Source organism: Gekko japonicus, unplaced genomic scaffold (genome assembly GCF_001447785.1).
Source record: "Gekko japonicus isolate JY-2015 unplaced genomic scaffold, Gekko_japonicus_V1.1 scaffold5449, whole genome shotgun sequence".
Classification (NCBI taxonomy): domain Eukaryota; kingdom Metazoa; phylum Chordata; class Lepidosauria; order Squamata; family Gekkonidae; genus Gekko; species Gekko japonicus.
Genome location: NW_015177188.1, coordinates 5,152 through 14,968, shown reverse-complemented (window position 1 = coordinate 14,968; position 9,817 = coordinate 5,152). Strand labels below are relative to the sequence as shown.

General features: G+C 45.7%; 1 protein-coding gene across 1 annotated transcript in view; it reads left to right on the top strand.

Moving 5' to 3' along the window:
- Window positions 1–9,817, top strand: part of LOC107124875 (AP-2 complex subunit alpha-2-like) — a gene marked incomplete at its 3' end in the record, with an annotated part of 30,370 nt that overhangs the window by 15,840 nt on the left and 4,713 nt on the right. Inside the window, exons 5-7 of the mRNA XM_015428377.1 lie at window positions 1,470–1,578; window positions 3,586–3,736; window positions 7,606–7,774. Of these exons, the coding sequence (XP_015283863.1) occupies window positions 1,470–1,578; window positions 3,586–3,736; window positions 7,606–7,774 (429 nt within the window). The remainder of the gene's footprint in view (window positions 1–1,469; window positions 1,579–3,585; window positions 3,737–7,605; window positions 7,775–9,817) is intronic.

The window sequence follows — 9,817 nt, the reverse complement described above, 5'->3', positions numbered from 1 at the left end:
GGGCTAAGGCTTGGTGGGCCCGCGGCTGTGAGCCGCTCAGGCCTTGCTGGGGGGGGGGGAGAAGACTGGGCTCACCTGTTGCTGCTTCTCCTGCTTCTGTAGGCCGGGAGCTGTGGGAAATACTTCCCCCCCGCGAGTATCGCGGGTCCCACGTCTTGTAGATTCTAAAGGCTGAGCCCTGGCACGAAGCCTATTTGGGGGTTAATACTGTTGAGTCATGTTCCTGTCTCCAGTTAAGACATACTTGGTGGGGATTTCCTGGGTTTTGTGAGCCTTGTTTCTGTTTAACTTTTCAGTTTGTCTGAATGACTTTATCAGTGTTTGTCATTACCTAATAATCTACAGGCCGTAGCTTAGGTCTGCTGGTGAAAAATGGCCTGCCTATGCGAAACAGTGTGGTGCCCTTGTGACATTAAATCTAAATGGTGCTGCGTTTCTCTGTGCCGTTGTCCCCTATTTCTTCTTGCGAGCTTTCCACCCAAAGTTCTTGGATGTTCAGTATGGAAATAAATCTCCTCCTGGTTGCTCATTTAATGTGAGAACTAACAGGTTTTTTGTCCAAGACTCCTTTCCCCTACCAAATCTCAAAGTCTTCATTCCCTCAGAAAAAGATGATGTAATTGAGAATCCAAAACAGACAATACAAAATACATACTCAGATGTCATGCACAGACTGAGAGCCAGTTTGGTGTAGTGGTTAAGTGCGCGGACTCTAATCTGGGAGAACCGGGTTTGATTCCCCACTCCTCCACTCGCACCTGGCTGGATGACCTGGGGCAAACCATAGTTCTGATAAGAGCTGTCCTTGAAAAAGAGCAGTTCTTGAAAGAGCTCTCTCAGCCCCACCTACCTCACAGGGTGTCTGCTGTGGGGAGGGGAAGAGAAAGGAGTTTGTTAGCCGCTCTGAGACTCTCTTGGGTAGTGAAGGGCGGGGGATAAATCCAATCTCCTCCTCCTCCTCCTCCTCCTCCTCTTCTTCTTCTTATCAGCTGAGCTTGTTAACCTGTGGCCATGTTAGTTAGTTTTCCATCAATTTGTCATTTCTTTTCAGTTCGACTATTGGTTGTTGTAACTTCCTCATTCAATTCACTTTAGCGATTCAGTTGTTCACTCTTTTGTGTGCGCGCGTGCATGCTAATTCCCTTTTAGTGTCCCTTCAGTTCTAGAGGTGAGATGGAAACTAGACTGTCTCTTTTTTTGGGTTTTTTTTTTATACTGACATACTCTTTTTCGTATTTCCCCTTAGGTTTGCTCCATGCTTTTCGTGTATCGGAACTCCTTGACAAACGCTCTGCTCTATTTTTATTCAATGTTATTGTTCATAAGCCTTGCCTGCACTTAGTGAATCGAGCCAATTATTTGTAACGGCCTGTGTTCCATCTTCCTTCTGCACTTACACTGAGAGTTCTTCAAGAATTTACATTATGGCAGTGTACCACAGGAGAATAAAACAGCTCTTTGTTTTATAGATTGTAACATCTGCATCAACTGATCTCCAGGATTATACCTATTACTTTGTCCCTGCTCCATGGTTATCTGTGAAGCTTCTGAGGCTCTTACAGTGCTATCCTCCTCCTGGTAAAGTAACGAAGAACTGTCATGTTTTCTTGCTTTCCTTACCCAGCATAGGGAAGATAGGCTGAAGCCACACTTGCATTTGTTTAGAGAGAGAACCCAGCATAAGCGTTGCTGAGAGAGAGAACTCAGCATACGCTTACTCAAGAAAATGATTGCTCAAAATGTCCGATCACCACTATCTTACGGCCCAGCGCAGGATGCAATGCTCTTGATTTCTAACGTTCGTTCAGACCTGCTTCTATTGGAGCAGGGCATGGTGGGAGGGGAGCACGTTTTGTGCATCGGGCATAACAGTGACTCAGGCTTGAACTTGTAAAGGGCCCGTGTTTGAAGATTCAAACATTCACAAAATGAGGACAATAATGTAAAAAAAGAAATTCTGGATTAAAACAACATGGAAATGCCAATACATTATTGTCCTCATTTTGTGAATGTTTGAACTGTTGCAGCAATTTTCTGTAAATTGATGTATCTTGATTGCTGTGCCCTTTTGTTATGTTGTTGAACTTGTAAAGGGCCAGTGTTTGAAGGCCAATAGTGTGTGAGAGCCAGTTTGGTGTAGTGGTTAAGTGCGCGGACACTAATCTGGGAGAACCGGGTTGGATTCCCCACTCCTCCACTTGCACCTGGCTGGATGACCTTGGGCAAGCCGTAGCTCTGACAAGAGCTGTCCTTGAAAAAGAGCAGTTCCTGTCAGAGCTCTCTCAGCCCCACCTGCCTCACAGGGTGTCTGTTGTGGGGAGGGGAAGGGGAAGGAGTTTGTCAGCCGCTCTGAGACACCTTCGGGTAGTGAAGGGCGGGGTATAAATCCAATCTCTTCTCTTCTTCTTGTAAAGGGCCAGTGTTTGGAGGCCAATAGTGTGTGTAAGTTCTAAATGTTAATTAGCTTGGAGGGAGAGAATTGCTGTCAAAATGTATTTTGGATGTGGTCACATGCCACCTTAGTATTTCTGCATCCCGGTCAACCCTGGGGAGCAATCCTTAGCCAAACTCAACCTGGTGGTCTTCGACAAGTTAATCATTAAGCATGTTTGAGAATACTTTGACCTGAAATGTCAATAAAAGCGAGCTTCAGTTTGGAAAGCATCTGTGTATCTAGATGATGTACATCCACCATCACTGGACTTTTCTTTTAAAAAAAAAAGCTTCAGGGATTCCTGGTTAGATCTCCCACCCACTAAACATCGGTTAGGAAAGATAAGTCTTGACTCTGGTCTACTTCCCACATAGCCCTCTGGACATACTATGCACATGTAGATGTGTTCGAAGTGGGAAGCTGTTTGGCGCCCCCTGAAAGCCATTCTGAGCTTTCTGGAGGAAGAATGTGACAGCAGCGTGCTCAATAGCATTGTCTTGGTTTGAAATCGTTATTTCTTACATTCTTGCCAGAAAAGCTGACGTATCAGTCGGCCGACTTACTAACCCACTAAGTGGTCTTTTGTTGGATTTTTAATACTTAGCTGTTTCTTATGGCCCAGTCTGCATCTAGCATTTGCTCTGCTGTTATACCAAACCCACACTGGAACAGAAATTCCCGTTTACATTGCATGCCACCTTCACTTTGATTGAGTGTCGCATTTTATGGCAGTGTCCAGACTGCATGCCGCTTTCGATTCAAGCTTAGAGGGAACATTGGTCCAGACTGCATGCTGCTTTTGATTCATTTGAACTCTGGTTTTATGGTGGCTGTCTGCATAGATTTATGGCCATTTGGCCGGGACTCTGCAGTCAGTAGGTGTTGGCCTGGGGTAGCTGAATGTGGTTTTGAGCAGCATCTTTTTCTGTTCCAGTGTGTGTTTGGTACAACAACAGAACAAATGCTAGATGCAGATTGGGCCTAAATTGTTACCGAGGGGGGAAAAATCAGTCTTGGAGGACCCAAATACCAGCACTATTTGACATTATCTGAAACTGAGAAACAGTGCCATCTAATGGGCGCAAATGGGCTACAGGTGAGGGCATAGGCAATTCCTCAGTGAATTGGCTTAACCATCCTATTTCTTCCAGAAGACCCGTCTGCACGAGGCCGTCTCACAGAGTGTCTGGAAACTATTCTTAACAAAGCTCAGGAACCGCCAAAGTCCAAGAAAGTGCAGCATTCAAATGCAAAAAATGCAGTGCTATTTGAGGCAATCAGTTTAATCATCCACCATGATAGGTAAGTCAGCCCTTCATAGTGCAAAGCTGACAATGACAGTCCGTGACTTCAGCTTTCCGTTGTGTTTAGTATGTTTTACACTAAAAACGTTCAAGCCTTCTTTCTTTTAAAGATAGTATGCCAGACAGCTGTAAGCAGTCTTTCTACCCATGTTTGAGAAACCGCTGAGTGAAACAGGCTATCGCAGGAATTCCCATTGCTCTGGAGTTATCCAACCCCATAACTTTGGGAAATATACTTTTGAAATGCTTTTCTCTGAGAAAAAAAATGTACTTTTCTAAATCTGCATACTTCATTTTTAATGTGTGGCTGAATGTTAACTGCACCGCTGAAAGTGGCCATAGCAGGTCCCAACTGTGGTTCTGCTCAATTATAGAAAATACTAGTAGTTTCAGATACACCGTGTGTGTGTGTGTGTGAGACAGTCTCAGCTTTTTTCAAAAGTCACTTTGCCCAGTATTGAAACCCTGCTGGAGATTGAGCTCTATGGAAAGGTAAAGGGTAAAGGTTTCCCTTGCTCGAAAGCCAGTCGAGTCCGACTCTAGGGTTGCGGTGCTCATCTCTGTTTCAAAGCCGAAGAGCCAGCGCTGTCCGAAGACGTTTCCGTGGTCATGTGGCCGGCATGACTAAACACCAAGGCGCACTGAACGCTGTTACCTTCCCACTGAAGTGGTACCTATTTATCTACTTGCAGTTTCTTGCTTTCGAACGGCTAGGTTGGCAGGAGCTGGAACTAGAGACAGGAGCTCACTCCGTCATGCGGCACACTCGGGTCTCGAACTGCTGAACTACCGACCTTCCACAGCCTGCAGTTCAGCGTCTTAACCACTTGAGCCACCGCAGCTCCTTAGCAGCTCCTTAGGCAGCACTTAAACGAAGCCTTGATTGCTGTGTAAGAGATTAAGCTGTAGGCCTGAATCAGCCCTTTGTGTTGCTGCTGTTGCCTCCAGCCTGACTCCAGTCTTTATTCTCTAATTGTCACATGTGACCAGAATACTTGTAAACCATTTATCTGACCATAGCCAATTGAAAAGAAAGCTGAGAACCATGTTGCTTGACCACATTGGTAGAATTTTACTGATGCCAGGATATCCGAATAACGCAGAGTGTTTCAGAAAAATTAAGTCTTGCTCTTGATCATTGTTCTAACCAACTCAGCGGTATCTTTTACAGTGTTTTTGAATCTCCTCTGACCTTCTGTTCACTTTCTCAGACCAACTTAAAGAGCGGCAGTAATCTCCAGTTCAATAACTTTTGACTGGTAATCAGATTTACCGAAAAATGTTCATCAGTGCATTAAGCTGTAGGCCTGAATCAGCCCTTTGTGTTGCTGCTGTTGCCTCCAGCCTGACTCCAATTTGTAGTGTTTATTCTCTAATTGTCACATGTGACCAGAATACTTGTAAACCATTTATCTGACCATAGCCAATTGAAAAGAAAGCTGAGAACCATGTTGCTTTGACCACATTGGTAGAATTTTATTGATGCCAGGATATCCGAATAACGCAGAGTGTTTCAGAAAAATTAAGTCTTGCTCTTGATCATTGTACTAACCAACTCAGCTGTATCTTTTACAGTGTTTTTGTATCTCCTCTGACCTTCTATTCACTTTCTCAGACCAACTTAAAGAGCTGCAGTAATCTCCAGTTCAATAACTTTTGACTGGTGATCAGATTTACCGAAAAATGTTCATCAGTGCAGAATGTGATCTTTCCTATGGGAATACATGATGTATCAGTGCGTACATTGCCTGTTCACAAATGCTGTTGTGTTTTTCAAGAGGGGGAAAAAGACTATACTGCAGTCCAGGGGGGGTTTTGGTAGAAAAAGCCCAGCAGGAACTCATTAGCATAATAGGCCACACCCAACAGCAGAAACTCATTAGCATATTAGGCCATGCCCCTGACAGCACAGCTCATTAGCGTATTAGGCCACACCCCACATGTTACCAGAAGTGTGGTCATCCAGCCACACCCACCTTTTGCCCCTTATTCTGTGTATCTTGTCTGTTGTCAAAACCCAGGGCTTTTTTTGTAGCAAGAACTCCTTTGCATGTTAGGCCACACACCTCTAATGCAGCCAATCCTAATGAGTTCCTGCTGTTGGGTGTGGCCTATTATGCTAATCAGTTCCTGCTGGGCGTGGCCAACTTGGGAGCCAGCTGGAACTCCGTTCCTGCGCGTTCCTGCCCCAAAACAGCCCTGCTGCAGTCTAATCTTGAGCTGAGAGGGCATACATTGGCTCAGAATGTCTTATTTCCATGAAGTGATGTCAGCTGTTGCTGGCCATCACTGGGGTAGGATAAGGAGAATGTGTGCAATTCAATAAGAAATGCCCCGCTTCTGTTCGTAAACTTGTATTTAAGGGCGGAGCTTCACTTAACAGAACAGGTCTACACCACCTCTTTCAGTTATCTGGTGAAGATACTCCCGAGAAGAGCAAGAACTCCTTTGCATGTTAGGCCACACACCTCTAATGCAGCCAATCCTAATGAGTTCCTGCTGTTGGGTGTGGCCTATTATGCTAATCAGTTCCTGCTGGGTGTGGCCAACTTGGGAGCCAGCCGGAACGCCGTTCCTGTGCGTTCCTGCCCAAAAATAGCCCTGCTGCAGTCTAATCTTGAGCTGAGAGGGCATAAATTGGCTCAGAGTTTCTCATTTCCCTTAAGTGATGACAGCTGTTACTTGCCATCACTGGGGTAGTATAAGGAGAATGTTTGTAATTCAATAAGAAATGACCCGCTTCTGTTCGTAAACTTGTATTTAAGGGAGGAGCTTCACTTAACAGAACAGGTCTATACCGCCTCTTTCAGTTATCTGATGAAGAGACTCTCGAGAAGGGTTAACGGGGTATGTGTGGGATGCATCTTAAGCGGAAAATTTGTAGAAATGGCAGACACACCTCTTCTTCAGTGAGCAACGGTGTTGTATACTTACGTAAAACACCTTTGTACGCAGCTTTTTTTGTGCGTGCAAAATCTAAGCAACATAATCAGTTCCCACTTATGCTGCTGAGAAAATAGCTGCCGCTTCACTGTCGAAAATACTGTCCACTCCCACATGATTTCAAAGTCTGACCTTCTTGGGGATAATGGAGTTACTGGCTTGGGAATAACCAGGGCTATTTTGGGGCAGGAACGCGCAGGAACGGAGTTCCGGCTGGCTCCCGAGTTGGCCACGCCCAGCAGGAACTCATTAGCATAATAGGCCACACCCAACAGCAGGAACTCATTAGGATTGGCTACATTAGGGGTGTGTGGCCTAACATGCAAAGGAGTTCCTGCTACAAAAAAAGGCCCTGGGTTTGGACAACAAACAAGGTAAACAGAATAAGAAGCAAAAGGTGGGTGTGGCTGGATGAGCAGACTTCTGGTAACACAAGGAGTGCGGCCTCATGTGCCAATGAGCGGTGCTGTCAGGGGTGTGGCCTAATATGCTAATGAGTTCCTGCTGTTGGGTGTGGCCTATTATGCTAATGAGTTCCTGCTGGGCTTTTTCTACAAAAAGAGCCCTGGGAATAACCCATGTTGACCCCTTCCACGTTATTCCAATAGTCTTCTGTGACACTAGAGCGGTGTGTGAAGTAAGCAACCATGCCCTTCCTGTAGCAGAGGAACGGGGCCTGTGGCTGCCATGGTATTGTAAGGGCTGGGAATCCCTCCACATCCTAATGAAACGTCGCCTTGCAAAGCTGCTGATTTTAACGTTCAGCTTTTAGAAATCCTGCTGTATGAAGCGATGCAATCACTAACAAACCACAGAGTTCTTGCTGCCGTGACTTCCCTAGTGAAGGTACCTCCTTGTTGCTCACTTTCCCCAGATTGGTTTGCCTTTTTACCTTGTTCACCCCCTCTCTTTTTTTCTGCCTAGTGAGCCAAACCTGCTTGTCCGTGCCTGTAATCAGCTAGGCCAGTTCTTGCAGCACCGGGAAACTAATCTCCGTTACCTAGCACTGGAAAGCATGTGCACTCTTGCCAGTTCAGAGTTTTCACATGAGGCTGTGAAAACACACATAGAAACGGTTATCAATGCGCTGAAGGTAACTTCTGGCTCTTGTGTATTACCTGAAGTCTTCCGTCCATTAACCTTTATTTGCTGCTCCTACAAGACACCGCGGCCAGGCTCGCCTCTAGCTTCCGTCAGACATGGGGAGGCTTTGGAGTGGCTTTTTCACTGGAAGCTGTCTAAAATGTAACAGTGGAACGGGAGTCTGTGCTTGAAACATACGCTCAGTGACTCCTTGGTGATCTCACTTCTGGCTGTGACTGTGCTAGAAGTGAGGAGGACATCATGGGGGAGTAGGTACATGAGAACTAATTACGTTTGCTGCTTGCTTTATTGCCTCTTTGCCCAAAGACTTGGATTTTGGATGTATAGCTGGACTTCGGCCTGTTGGTAGCCTTTACCGTTCATCACTCAAACTGATAAGTAGCAGCCCTGGGAGGGGGGGGGCGCCTTTTCCACAAGGAGTGGGACTGAGAGTTATGAATGGATTTCCTCCTCTTTTTTTATGTTTGGTCCGTTTCCACCTTTTGACTTGTTTGCACCTTCCTTCCCCGAATGTCTTGCCGTGGGCTGACCCTTATAAGGGAGCGGTGGCGCAGGCGGTAAGTGAAGCCTGCATTTACATCTGGCCGAACAGCTTTGGCTGTTCGAGCCCCACCGTGGCCGGGGTGAGCTCCCGGCCCTATGTCCCAGCTCCCGCCCACCCAGCGGCTCGAAAGCCCGTTAAAGGGCAAGTAGACAAATGGGTACCTGCTCTTAGAGTGGGGGGGCACCCGTCCCTCGTGGCGTGGCGTGGCGGCCGCATGAGCAGCGAGGCGGCGGGTGTGTTTGACATCTGCAGTCTTCTTTTGTGTGTGTTTGTGTGTCTTGGGCAGGCAGCAAAACCCCAGATTCATTAACCTGGAGAGGGCTGCATTTCACTTAGTATATTAACTTATGCAGGTCTGCCATAAGTTCCAGAGGCAAATGAATCGTGCCTTAATATTATTCCCATGGCAGTAGAAGAAGAAGAAATTGGATTTATACTCCGCCCTTCACTATCTGAAGGAGTCTCTGAACAGTTTACAATCCCGTTTACCTTCCCCTCCCCAGAACAGACACCCTGTGAGGTAGTTGGGGCTGAGAGCGCTCTGTCAAGAACTGCTCTTGACAGAACAGCTCTGAGAGAGCCATGACTGAACCAAGGTCACACCAGCAGCTACATGTGGAGGAGTGGGGACTCAAACCTGGTACTCCCAGATTAGGGTCCGCACTCCTAACCACTACACCAAACTGGCTCTTAGCCCCAGTGCTTTCCCCTTACTCTTACTATTTTTAAAATTAAATCCGTTATTTGTATGAAATCATTTCAGAATAATACTCAATTACATACATTTAATCCATATGCATAATCGCCTTAGGTTTGAATATTTATTCTCACCTTATTTATTTATTAGATTTTTTTTTTTACCCCGCCCTCCCAGCAAGGCCGGCTTTTGTATGTGCTGTAAAATTTTGCTCCATTCATCGTTAATATATATATTTTAAAAAAATATAATCTAAGCATGCCCGGTCTTATTAAACTGCGCATGCAAATGCTTGTTTGAGTAGCTTGTTTTTGTTAACTTCTGTGGAGTCCCCGACTTGGATGATATATTGCTGTGAGCACCGATTTTAAATGTAAAATGTAATTTGATTGTTTTACTTGGTTTTATTGTTGTGTATGGCATTTGCCTCTTGTGAGCCGCCCTGGGCCCATGTGGAAGGCTGGGAAAGAAGTCTAATAAATAAATAAATAAATAAATAAGATCACTAAAGAAATTAAAATTTAGGCATTTGAGAGTGGAGGCTATTGCTACGCTCTGTGATCTGAAATGGTGTTGTGGCACAGTAGCCAAGTTGTAAGTCCATTTCTAAACTTGCTTCAACCCCCTTCTCCACTTGCACCTGGCTGGATGACCTTGGGCAAGCTATAATTCTGGCACAGCTGTCCTTGAAAAAGAGCAGTTTCTGTCAGAGTTCTCTCAGCCCCACCTACCTCACAGGGTGTCTGTCTGTTGTGGGGAGGGGAAGGGAAAGGAGTTTGTAAGCCGCTCTG